This window comes from Tamandua tetradactyla, chromosome 2 (genome assembly GCF_023851605.1).
Source record: "Tamandua tetradactyla isolate mTamTet1 chromosome 2, mTamTet1.pri, whole genome shotgun sequence".
Taxonomy (NCBI): domain Eukaryota; kingdom Metazoa; phylum Chordata; class Mammalia; order Pilosa; family Myrmecophagidae; genus Tamandua; species Tamandua tetradactyla.
In genome coordinates, this window is record NC_135328.1 from 84265290 (window position 1) to 84279010 (window position 13721).

Genomic DNA, 13721 nt, shown 5'->3' on the forward strand with positions numbered 1-13721 from the left:
GTTTCTGGGGCGGGGAGTGGGGGTGGGGTGGGGGGTTAGGGAGATGGGGATGGGTGGGGTGAGGGGTGGGGTGGTCATTGGGGCCTGTCACCTAGCATATGGCACCTGCTTAACTGGCCTTAGCTACTCAGTCTGCAGCACCCCAGAGGTCAGACTGACAGTGTGTTCCAAAGCCTCGGGCATACAAAAACTGGAAATTATCTTAAGTCAGCAAGATTTTAATGGTCAAAGTATTACAGTATGTTTTAGAGTATTTAGATTTTGAATACAATCTTAAATTTCCAATAAATCACCATTCCATTTTATTTCTTTTCTTTCCAGGGGTCTATCTTAATTGCAGTTCTTAATCCTTGGTAAGAAGAACATTGAACTTTGAAAAAAAATGCTGGAACCCATAGGTAAGGCCTATTATATCCAGCCTACTTTTTGTGAGAATTGAAATTTCTTCCATAAGAACCTTTGAAATACAGTATATAATTCTAGATATCAGGATGCTGCCTGTAGTAACTTAGTTGTAAGACTTTTTATCTACCAGCACTTTGCTAGGGTAATATGTTTCTGTATCTGGACAATTTCTTCTGAGATTCTGTCAAAAATATGCCATTTCTAAGCAAAAGATAAAGACGTGAAATAGTCTACTCAATCTGGGTTTCAATGAGGTTTAATATAAACCTAGTTCTGATCTGTGAATGCAATTCTGGTTAATGCTTATTTCTAGATAGCACCAGAAATTTTAGCAGTATTTTTAATTCTGAAAGAAAATAATTGCCTGTGTCTTAAGTTTTTCTTTATCTGTTCAGGCTCTTGCCTTTTTAAAAAAATTTTTTAGAGCAGTTGGAGGTTTACAGAAAAGTCGTGTGGAAAGTACGGAGTTCCCTCTTCCGACTCGTAGCTTTTAATTGATAGAGTAATGAAGAAGCCAAATCCAGGCATCAAAGCTTCAGTGAAAATTTAAGGCTCTTTGATTTCCACATGAGATAGTTTAGGTTGAAATCCCCAAATCTCACAGGCTCATGTGTTGGTCTGTTTTTACACTGCACTCTAGTTTTTGAGGCACTAGTTTACAGAGCTAATCCCAGGTATGTACCCATTTGCAACTGCCTGACCCCCGGGGCCCTAACCTCCCATAGACGACACTTTGGATATGTCCACTGCAATGTGTCTGGATTTGTTTCTGGCATTTCTCAGCTGTGAGCATCATGGTTGTCATCTGTGGGTAATGTGGATAGGGTGAGAGTAGGTGGCAGCAAAAGGGGGAGGAGCTGTTTTTGTGATCATGGGGCTCATTTTGTGACTTTGTTCCTAATACTGTGGTGATAGTGAAAGTGGATGGATGTCCATTTCCTTCATCACCTGTTTTCTACATCACACAACAAAAAGACTGCTGGTCTACATAGGAAAGTTACCGTAAGCAGCAAAACAAAAGGGAAAAATAGAATTATTTAAACAACTGCTTTCTGCTATTTACTCTGTAAGGAGCTGCACACCTTCCAAAACTTGGCATGGGAATTAATACTAAGTTTATATTCTGAGATGCTATGGGAAATAGAACCCTGAATAGAATTCTCATATATACCTTAATTGTTATTTGCTTTTAAAATTCCATGTAGGAGTAAATATTATTTGTTTTAATTTGTATGTGTGTGTGAACTCATTGTCAGCATCGATACATATTTTAATTTCACCATTTCTGTGTAGTTCAAGATTTGGTGCTAAAAAAAGTGTCTCTGGTGACAATTCCCACTCTTTTAATGACTGTGATATGGCGAATATATTTTAGTACACTTGTTACTATCATGAATCTGTTAGGACACATCTGAAAATGCCAAATTTGGCTTCACTTTCAAGTGTGTATGTGTGTATATACATGTGTGTATGTTCTAGGTAGATGTTTTAATCTGTTGTTTGTGATGAAAAGCTGTCTGGTAAAAGCGTGTATATAAGGGACAACCGCATTCAAAATATTTATTTTTGCAACTCTGTGCCTGATACCTAAGAGGCTCAATAAATAAGTTGGATTGATTTGATGGTATGTGTTAATATGCTATTTAATTTGGGGGAAACACATTTAAAGTATTAAAATTTAGTGTTTTTGAAACAATATGCACGATCTCGATTATAAAATGTTTTGCCACATGTTATATGAAACTGTTATATTTTTGGTGCTGTGTCTATTAGTGACAGTAGCCACATCTGTCTATTGAAGAGTTGAATAAATTTGAACTTTTTCTCATGTATAAATAAATTTTTTTGAAAAGGGGGAAATATCAGTATTTGCATGATGACAGAACTTTTTGATTTAAAAAGAGTTGAAGTAACTGGCATTGGAATTCAAATATATGCTATCTGAATTAGGTTCTGTACTTTACAAACAATTAGTCGCATATACTATATACCTGTACTCAATACCCTGCTTTCAAATGCACTTTCTAACAAGAAAGTCCAAGGTTTGAAGGGCATACTTATATAGTAACATGTTACAATTCCCCTTCCTTCTCCAGTCAGTTTTGTGCTCTTGATAGGAAACATTTTTGGGTTTTTCCCAGCATGGCCATAGGTAATGATTGGATTGACATGTGTCTTTGAATCTCATTATTGACTCACACTGTTCTTTGCTATAGACAAAAGTCGGGCCCTGCAGGCTGCCGAGCGCTTACAGGCCAAGCTGAGAGAACGTGGAGATGTAGCAAATGAAGACAAACTAAACCTTCTGAAGTCAGTCCTGCAGAGCCCACTCTTCAGCCAGATCCTGGACTGGCAGACTTCTGTGCAGCAGCTGAGAGACCAGGTAGGGCATAATCCACCCAGGCAAGCATTCACAGTGTGGCATAGATCTTGTGAAAGGCTCGTGTTTTTCTGAAAGGCTGAATTTTGTATGTGTTAATGAATAGTTAATGAAGTCATTTGAACCTCCAAACAAGACATTCAGATTCTCTCTGGCTTTTTCCCCCCTAGTTATTTTTGTAATGGTTGTTGCTGTATGTTGTAGATGATATGACATCGTGTTGAAAGCTGTGTGGATGCCGAAGAATGAGCTATTACAGAAGGGGATGATAAAAATATGTTCAGGGTAGATGGTTGTAGACTTGGTTTCCTTCATCGCTAGGGCTCATTGTTCATGTGATTTTTTTGCTCATTGAGATTCAGACATTCAGTACTTACAAGATTTCAGATAAGCTTGGATTTACATGTGCAATCGTGCGTGCGAGGAAGGGAAATCACCTCTATTTTGACAGTAAAAGGAATAATTACATTGTCATCAGTTAGAGGAATTGTAAATTCTCACTTCTTAGAAGAGTGTAAGTTGCAATCGCTTCCATGACAGCATCAGATGGTGATAAACATAAGAACTTCTAAATGTAACACAGTGTTCTTTTTTCTGAAAAAAATTATGAGCATTAGCAGTCCTAGCATTTATATTAAAATTGAAACATATCACAATGACAGAATGAAACCTGAAGTCAGATGTTTTCTGAATTTACTTAATTTAATCACCATTTCTCAGGTTTTTTTTTTTTAATATTTTTGAAAGGTTTGAAGCCAATCTAATTATGCCTTAGTGCCAAGTTAATACTCATTCTAATGTTTCTAGCATTAATTTTAATTTAATCGTTATGGATGACATGCTAGTAAATATTCTGCCTTAAAAGGTCAAAAAAGAAACTTGAAGACTAGTTTTATAATTCAGTGAAAGAACAGTTCCAATTTATAAAACTCAACATGTGCTAAATGCAAAAAAGTAAATACTAGCAAAACTAATAAAATGTTTAATGCCATGTAACTTTTTAATGTAGATGTTTTGGTAGCAAAAAAAGTGAATAAAGAAGGATCTTTAAAAATATTTCTTTTATACTGGATTTCTACTATGTGATTTTGAAAGTCATAATCATAAATTAAGAAAAACAGGTGTTTTTGTTATATGTAATTATATTTGTCCCCTTTGCAAGCTATTGAAAAGATTCATTTTGGAGAATAATTTTCAGAATGAGTTGGCAAGTTTTGGGAGAAATCAATATTCTAAACATGAGCATAATTATGATGTGGAATATTATTTGTTTTTTCCAGAGAGTATACAGAAGTTGAACAGATGCTTTCTTCTCTTACTGTATTATGTAAAAATGCAATTAGAATAAGAGGAAGAATTGATACCAAAAAAGTATTAGCGGGTATTTTAGGAAAAACCACTAGCCCAGAGAGAGATCCCGGTTGAAAGCTCCCATCCAACCAGCCCTATGTAAGGGACAAAGCATTTGTGTGGCTCCTCCTACCTCAAGGAGGGAAACAAATAGGCCTACTTGTTGTTGAGCTTGTTTCACCATTTCCGAGTGGAAATAGGATTCACAAAAAAAATTGATATGGGTTGTAAGTCTATCTGGGTCTCTTGTGATTCAATTTAAACTTACTTGGAAACAAACTGACCATAATATTGCCAAGCCTCAGATTCTGCAACTAAGTACAGTTTGATCTTATTGTTTTATTACTGATGGATGCTGATATATTTCAAGACTAAGTTGTGAGGTTTGTGAATTCTGTAGGTATGTCTTACATCCCTTTGGATTTTTGGCTCCTTGGTCACCTTTTCGTATAGAGAGAAAACTGATACTGAATGGAGTGATGGAAAACATCAAGCCCAAACCCTGCTAATTACAGTATCTTAGGGAGGTTAAGTGACTTGTTTATAAAATAGAGCCATAGCTGGAACTTGGTTTTTTTGGCTTTCAAGGTACGACTCTTTTCCTTTTTGAGTTTCCAGCCCTACTTCTTGTTCTTCAAGGGTAGAGACTTGGTCCCTAGATATGAGATGTTTCATTTCTGTGAAAACCATTGATTACTTCTCACCATTTCTGTGGCTCTGTACTTTTAGTCTGTATTCTTTACTAATTCTCTTTCATGAAAACAATTCTTGTTTTTCTTCTATGAATAGAGGAAAATATATGTAAAACTCTTGTTATTGTCACTTAAAATTTAAATATAAATATTCTGGACTTCATCACGTTAGCTTAAAATATTCTATATAGTATATCCATTTCTAATTTATTCTTATTATTGATAATTAATGTAACTAAAGAATGAATTTTGTCTTGTGCTTTTAAACCGGTGAACATACAAATCTAATCAGTGGCTAACCTTTATTTATTATCTTATGCCTAGCTTGTGTTTTCTTTACATGTATAATTTTGTGTGTATGACAGGTACAAATTACTGTTTCCATCTTATTTGGTATTACTCGAAAATTTGACCCCTTCAGTTCTCCTCTTCCAGCATTCTCCTGTCTTTTAGAGAAACAAGAAAGTGAATAATTAAATGCCTGAACTACAGGCAGCATGTTAGACAACATGATTATATTGTTGCATTAATGATAGATGCTGACATGCCATATTGAATTATACTATTATTTTTCCTTCCTCAGATCTTTCTCTTTACTTCTGTTTAATAATGTTTAATTTTTCAACTTTGCTTCTTCAGTATTAAGACTGCCCTTAGAAATCAAACTGTTTCCCTTTGGCGTGTTAAACACTTGACAGGTGTGTAACTGAGAGGCCAAAAAAGACATGCCCTGAAGGGATGTGCTATTTAAATATTGTCAAAAATATTAACAGGTCTGAGAGTATAATTGATGCCTCTGTTTAACTCTGCCACATTGTACATTGTTCTAACCGCCAGCTAAAAGGATGTGTGCTATTAAACCTGAATAATCTCTAATAGCTCCAGTTCATTTCCTATTGCAGGATTCCTGTTTAAGTGAAGAGAGAGAGAGAGAAAAAGAACTGTGTGTGTCAATGATCTGTCAAATGCAAATTCTCAAATAGCGTCCTCACTGTCACCTAGTCATCACAGCTAATAACTACACGGCTTTAATGTGTACTCATGACAAAAATCCAGCTATTGTGGGGGAAATAAACACGTTAGCAGTTTAATAATAGAAACTCATCAGCGTTGAGGATGTAGTATTTGCATATTCATTCCATGGAGTTTCTCCAGTCCAGTATAAGCAGGCGCTACTTTTCCTGATTAATTAATTGCCTTGCCTTATGAATTGAACACAGGCACTAAATTAAATGTCTTTTTAACCTGAGTTATTTTTAGCAAAACTATGAATTAAAATGATTAATTTCAATAGAAATTTAGGACTGATATATAAAAAGTAGCATTGCTAAGATTGTTTTTAAAGCTGTGTCAACAGAGACAAATTCAAAATTGAAGAAATGATGTGGATAATTCAAGTTACAAAAGCTGCTTATATAGTTTATGAGTCTTGGGGCATAGAATATTCGGGAGACCTCTTCCTTGTCAGTGACCTCCAGCTGTTTTACAGTGTGACACATTATTATTTGTGGTTGTTGTTTGTTTGGTCTTTTCAGGTTCCTAGTTTACCTTCCTCCCAGAAAAGTATGGTATGGCAGCCTGGCTTACTCACATATCATCTAAATGTATAATATATATGCATGCAAATCTTAGCCAAATTTTTCTATGGAAATTTTCACATCTCTTGACGTAGTTGGAAAGATGCCAGGATAATATAGAATAAGAATTGGAAATCACGTGTTCAGTGTTAACTAGTGTAATTTTTCATTTTTATTCTTGAAATGGATTGTTATGTTGTAAAATGTTGGCTTTTATGTTCTTGTTCTTGCTATTTTTACCTGTTCACACTTCAAAAGTAATTTGAAACAACTAATGATTGCAAAATAGTTTAAATAATGAATGGCACAAAGTTAAACCTAAATAAGGACCAATTTCTAATATCAGAGAACTAGATATACTTGGAACTTTGAGTTACTAACATTGAGTATATCATTTAACTTCAGTTTACCAGAAAGAAGCAAAGGCAAAAAAAAAAAAAAAAAAGGCCTGGAGGGTTATATATTTCTCATTCAGTGAATGAGACTTTCCCTTTGCAATGGGAATGTTATCTCAGGTATGCTTTTATAAAAGGCTCATAATTCATACATTAATAAGCATTTATTTAATACCTAAAATCAATATGATAAAATGGTTGATAAGACAAGTTCTCCCTCTCTAGAGTAGAAAATGGAACATATATATTCCTATGTTATCAAATCAAAAAACAATAAGGAAAGTGCTATAAAAGGAAGGAATTATTAACTTTTTTTTAATGGGCTTTATTTTGTAGAGCAGTTTTAGGTTTATAGAAAACTTGTGCTGAATTTTGTACACAGTCCATTTAACTCCCCCTTGGAAATCCACTCCCTGCCTCCGCATTTACATCTAGCATGAATGTGATACATTTGTTACTATGGATGAACCAATATTGATACATTATTATTCACTAAACCCATAGTTCTTTTGTGTTTGCAATTCTGTGGGTTTTGACAAATGCACAGTCATGGATCTAGCATTACAGTATGGTACTGAGTAGTTTAGTGCCCTGAAAATGCTCTGTGCTTCACCTACTCATCCTTCTCCCTCCGTCCAAATCCCCAGTGGCCGCTGATTATTTAAGTCTCCCTATAGTGTCCTGTAGTTGGGATCAAACAGTGTGTAGCTTTTTCAGATTGGCTTCTTTCACATAGCAGTGTGCATTTAGGGTTCCTCCATGTCTTTTCATAGCTTGATAGCTCATTTCTTGTTATCACTGAAATATATTTTGCTGAATGGATGTACCACAGTTTGTTAATCCATTCAATTACAGGGTCTGATTTGGTTGCTTCCAGTTTTCGGAACCCAGGGGAAAAAGCTGCTATAAAATTTGTGTGCATATTTTTGTGTGGACTTAAGTTTTCAACTCATTTGAAATTGAAATTCTAATCATTGTGGGAGAGCAGATTCTAATCATTCATTGTTGGTAAATGGGAAAAGAATTGACTTTTGTATAAGGCCTTGTATCCTGCACTCTTGCTGCAATTGCTTATTAGTTCCAGATGAGGTTTTTTGGGGGAATGGGGTGGGGGGAGTAATTGATTAGACTCTGGGATTTTTTTACATAGACTATCACTTTAACTGAGAACAGACCATTTTATTTCTTCTTTCCCAATTATTATGCCTTTTCTTGAATGATTGCATTAACTAGAACTTCTAGTACGAGCGGTGAGAGGGGACATCCTTGTTTCTGATCTTAAGGGGAAAACATCTAGTTTCTCACATTAAATATAATGCTAGCTGTAAGGTTTTTTGAAGATATTCTTTATGAAGTTGAGGAAATTCTCCCCATTCTTAGCTTACTAAGAGTTTTATGATAAAAGGGTTTTGTTGAATGTGTTTTCTGCACCTCTTCATACAATCATAAGATTTTTCTTCTTGAACCTGTTGCTAGTGGTAGATTGTATTAACAGATATTGAATGTAGAACTAGTCTTATATTCCTGCAATAAATCCCAGTTGGCCATGGTGTATAATTCTTCTTCTATGTTATTGAATTTGATTTGCTAATATTTTTTTTGAGAATTTTTGCATCTCTACTCATGAGAACTATTGATCTGTAATTTTCCTTCCTAATAATATCTGGTATTAGGGTAATGCTTGCATCGTAGAATGAGTTAGGGATTGTTCTATCTGCTTCTATTTTGTGGAAGAGATTATAGATAATTGGTATCATTTCTTCTTTAGATACTTGGTTGAATTCATCCCTGAAACCATGTGAACCTGGTGCTGTCTCTATTGGAAGATTATTAATTGTTTATTCAGTTTCTTTAATACATATAGGCTGTTCAGATCATCGGTTTCTCCTTGTATGGTTTTGGTAGATTGCTTCAAGGAATTGTTACATTTCATCTAAGTTGTAAAACTTGTGGGCATAAAGTTCGTATTATTCCTTTTAATGTGCATGGAATCTGCTGTGATAGCTCCTCTTTCATTTCTGATAGTTGCAATTTGTGTCTCCTCTCTTTTTACCTTGGCATACTTGACCAGGGATTAGTTAATGTTTTTGATCTTTTCAGAGAACCAGCTTTTGAATTCGTTGATTTTCTCTATCATTTTCTTATTTTCAATTTCATTGATATCTGTTCGAATTTTTATTATTTCTTTTCTCCTGCTTGCTTTGAATTCAAAATTTGCTCTTCTTTTTTGAGTTTCCTTCCTTGGTGAAAACTTTGATTATTGCTTTTAGATCTTTCTTCTTTTCTAATATATGCATTCAATGCTATAAATTCCTTCTAAGCACTTATTTTGATATATACAGAACTTTTGATAACTTGCATTTCCATTTTAATGTAATTCAAATATTTATATTTTTCTCTTGAAACTTCTTTTTTGACCCATTGTTATGTAAGAATGTGTTGTTTAATTTCCAAATATTTTGGAATTTTTAGGCTATCTTAATGCTGTCTGTTTCTAGCTTAATTCCAGTATAGCCTGAGAGCATCATTTGTATGAATTCTATTCTTTTACATTTGTTAAAGTGTGTTTTATGGCTCAGAATGTGATCTCTCTCTCTCTCTCTCTCTCTCTCTCGATTCCATGTGAACTTGAGAAGAATGTATTCTTGTGTTGTTGAATGAAGTATTTCATTAACATCAATTACCTTTAGTTGATTGATATTGTTGTTCAGTTCAACAATATCCTAACTGATTTCCTGACTACTGGATCTGTCAATTACTGTTAGAGGAGTGTTGAAGTCTCCACCTATGTTGGTAGATTTGTCTGTTTCTCCTTGTAGTCTATCAGTTTTGCCTCATGTATTTTGAGGATCTGTTGTTAGGTGCATAGACATTCAGGATTATTATGTCTTCTTGGATAAGTAACCCCCTTATCATTATGTAATGTTCCTCCTTATTCCTGAAAATTTTCCTTTCTCTGAAATCTGCTTTGTCTGAAATTAGTATAACTACTTCTGCTTTCTTTTGATTCATGTTAGCATGATATAGCTTTCCTCATTCCTTTACTTTTCAGCTATCTGTGCCTTTATAATTAAAGTAGATTTCTTAAAACAGTATGTATTTACAGCTTGTTTTTTATTCACTGTAATAGTCTCTGACTTTTAATTGGGATGTTTAGACCATTCATATTTAAAGTAATTATTGACAGTAGTTGCATTATTTTCTACCGTATTTGAAATTATTTTCTATTCATTTCCCTTCTTCGTTTCTTTTGTTTTTTTCTTTTTGCCTTCTCTGGTTTTAATTGAACATTTTATGTGATTCAGTTGGCTCATCTCTCTTCGCATATCAATTATGTCTCTTTAAATTTTTTTTTAGTGGTTGTCATAGAGTATACAGTAGACATTTACTTCTGATCTAAGTTCACTTTCTGATAACACTATATCACTTCCTGTAGTGTTGATATAAATAGTATATTCCAATTCCTCCCTTCTATCCTTTATAGTATTGCTGTCATAAATTTTACCAATCCATTAATTATAATCATCCAGTATATTGTTGCTACTAATGTTTTAACACACTTTTACCAGGTCTATCAGTTAAGAATAAAAATAATAAAATATTTTATATTACCTTTATTTACTCCTTCTTAAATGCTCTTCCTTTCTTTATTAGATTTGAATTTCTGACCAACATTGTTTTCCTTCTCTTTGAAGAATTTCTTTTAACATTTCTGGCATGGCAGGCTCTCTGGTAACAAATTCCCTCAACTTTTTGTGTGTCTGAGGATATCTGTATTTCTCAGTCACATTTTTTTCTTTAACTTTTTTTTTTGATTGAGAAATCATCACACACATACATTCTATACATGGTGTACAATCGCTGACTTACAGTTTCATCACATAGTTGTATATTTATTATGATGATCCTTTTTTAGAACATTTACATCACTCCAGAAAAAGAAATAAAAAAAGAAAAGAACTCATACATACTATACACTTTACCCCTCTTTTCATTGACCACTTGTGTTTCCATCTACCCAATTTATTTTACCCTTTGTTCCCCATATTATCTATTTATTTTCATCCATATTTTTTTTTACTTATGTGTCCATACTATGAATAAAAAAAAGAACAAGACACAAGGTTTTCACAATCACACAGTCATATTGTAAATGTTGTATCTTATACGGTTATCTTCAGGAGTCCAGGTTACTGTAACATAACTCAGTAGTTTCCGGTATTTCCCTCTAGCCTCTCCAATACACCATAAACTAAAGAAGGATATCTATGCAATGCATAAAAATAACTGCCATAATGACTGCTCGACTCTGAAATCTCTCAGCCACTGAAACTTTATTTTGTCTCACTTCTCTTCCCCCTTCTGTTCAAGAAGTCTTTCTCAATCCCTTCATGCTGGGTTCCTGTTCATCCGGGTAGTCCTGTCCCATGTTGCCGGGGAGATTTACACCCTTGGGAGTCATGTCCCATGTAGAAGGGAGGGCAGTGAGTTCACCTGATGAGCTGACTTAGAGAGAGAGGCCACATCTGCTCTGTCAATTTGGTGGATAATGTTTGCTAGATACAGAATTCTAGGTTTGTAGGTTTTTGTTCTTTTTTTCTTCTTCCAACACTAAGTATTTCAGTCCACTTTCTTCTTGCTTGTATGGTTTCTGAAGAGAATACTGATATAATTCTTATTCTTGTTCCTTTTAAGGTAATGTGATTTTTTTCCTCTGACTTCTTTCAAAATTTTCTCTTTGTCTTTGATTTTCTACACCTTGATTATGATACACCTACATGTATATTTCTTCTGCTTGTGATCTCTGAACTTCCTGGATTTGTGGTTTAATGTCTGTCAGTGATTTTTGAAAATTCTCAACCATTATTACTTCAAATAATTTCTTTTCTTTCTGGTATTCCTATTGTAGATTTGTTAAACGTTTTGTAATTGTCCCTCAGTCTTGGATATTCTGTTCCCCCTTTTCTGTAAGTCATTTTTTCCCCTTGCTTTTCAATTTGGGAAGTTTCTACTGATTTATCTTTGAGCTTACTGATTCTTTTCTTATCTGTCTACTAATGAACCTATTAGAGGCATTCTTCATTTCCATTACAGTGTTGATTTCTAGCATTTATTTTTTATCTTTTGTTATAGTTTCTCTGAATTATGAATTACGAACTTTTTTTGGCAGAGGGGGGGAGAATCAAACCCGGGTCTCCGGCATGGAAGGCGGGCATTCTAACCACTGAACTACCGGTAATATGAGTTACTAACTTTGACTAAAGGAAAACTTCACATTGGGGGTAAGATATAAGTTAGCTCTTAAAAAATGAGTCAGAATTGTCTGCAGAGAGAAATTATTCCAGGCGGAAGGCACAGTGAGCATTTCTCAACAGGGATGATTTTCTCCCCTCCTTCCCAAGGGGACTTTAATCAATGTGTCCTTAGATATTTTTTGTTGTAATGACTTGGGGTGGGGGAGAGTTTGTTAGTGACATCTAATAAATAAGGTCCAGGGATGCTGCTAAAACATCCTACAATGCACAGCACACCCCCTCTCCCCCTCCAAAAGAAAGAATTGCCAGGTCCATAATGTTAGTAGTGCCAATGCTGAGAAACCCTGGTATAGAGCCACATAAAAACCCATATTATCAGATCAGTAGTTATGTGTGGAGTATTGGCAGGAGAGAAAAGTTGGGAGCCAAAGTATGAAGGACTTTTAAGATGAGGGTTTTAATGACATTTTGATAGATAAAACCTTCAGTTATGATATTGCAAAAATACAGAAAATTATTCTTCAAAGGAATACTTCTTTCTTCTTACTAATGCTAAGGATAGGCATGACATCATAATTTATTTAAAAGCAGGAGCAGATTTTAGAGGATGTAAATAAAGAAATAGATAGTCCCTGTGTGCTCCAGAGGGTCACTTTCAGATACCTGATGTCACCAGGGGACCTCAGGTGGAATGCAGAGTAAGCTGGGGTCCACTTGAGAGTCTGTGTTCTGTAGCTTCACAGACTTGTAAGACAGTTAAATCAAGTCTGTGGCTCAATTATTTAGGGTGCGTCATCAGCTCTGATAATTTCTTTTATTTTTATTTTTGAGATTATTGGAAAGATGAGAAATTTTGATCACTGAGCATTTTGCTACTCTGTTTTGATTTTGGTTATCAGAAAAATGCTGTTTTATACAATTCATGTCTAAAAGGGCAGAAATGCCTGTTTCCCCAGCTTTATGTTCTTACTTAAATAAAGGACAAAGTAGAACCCTTCCCTAAAACAGTTTCTAATTTGAGACTGAAATGAAGTGATTCATCTTAGGCTTGCTATCAATAAAGGGTCCATGACTAATATCACCCAAGAATGTCTGGGTTATGGTGTGGGAAGAGCAGACCAGAAATAAAGAAATGTTTCTTGATTCCATTGTAAAAAAATTTACCATTTCTGTTGATTGTGAAAATGAAAAAAACAGTCTTTTGAACCCCCAAATGATTCTGCTTTTATAGTAAGGCGTTGCAGTTTGCCAAATAGTGAAGTGCTATTTCTTGAGAGTTTAATGTACATTATCTAGGAGAAGTTAGAAGAGAAAGAGGGATTCTTCTGTTTTTATATTTACCATAAAGTTTATTTACTGTAGGAATTTCAAATACTTTATTTTTGGTGCAATAACAGCTTTTAAATGTTTGTTCCTTTAACTAAAAGTTTGTAAATATAGAGCCCTTGAAGGGACTTAAATTCATGTTTTATCCTGGGCAAGAAGGCACTGTTCGAGCTTTTTATACAGTGCTGGATTAAAATGCAAGACCATCTTGCTGTCGGATATGCATGTGTGTCTAAAACAGCAAATGGTGCTAATTGTATGGTGTTCAAAGTTAAGTGGTCTTTGGAGAAGAAAGAAAAATGTGAAATTTATAGGGTATAACCTAAATGAGTTTTTTAATG

At 34.5% G+C, this 13721-nt stretch overlaps 1 protein-coding gene across 9 annotated transcripts in view; it reads left to right on the plus strand.

Moving 5' to 3' along the window:
* The window catches only part of MPDZ (multiple PDZ domain crumbs cell polarity complex component), a 181164-nt gene that overhangs the window by 21837 nt on the left and 145606 nt on the right, over positions 1-13721 (plus strand). For all 9 annotated transcript variants that reach the window (XM_077148179.1, XM_077148181.1, XM_077148183.1 and 6 more), the window contains exons 2-3: positions 322-398; positions 2622-2788. In XM_077148179.1, coding sequence (XP_077004294.1) covers positions 383-398; positions 2622-2788 — 183 coding nt within the window. In that variant the 5' untranslated portion in view covers positions 322-382. The remainder of the gene's footprint in view (positions 1-321; positions 399-2621; positions 2789-13721) is intronic.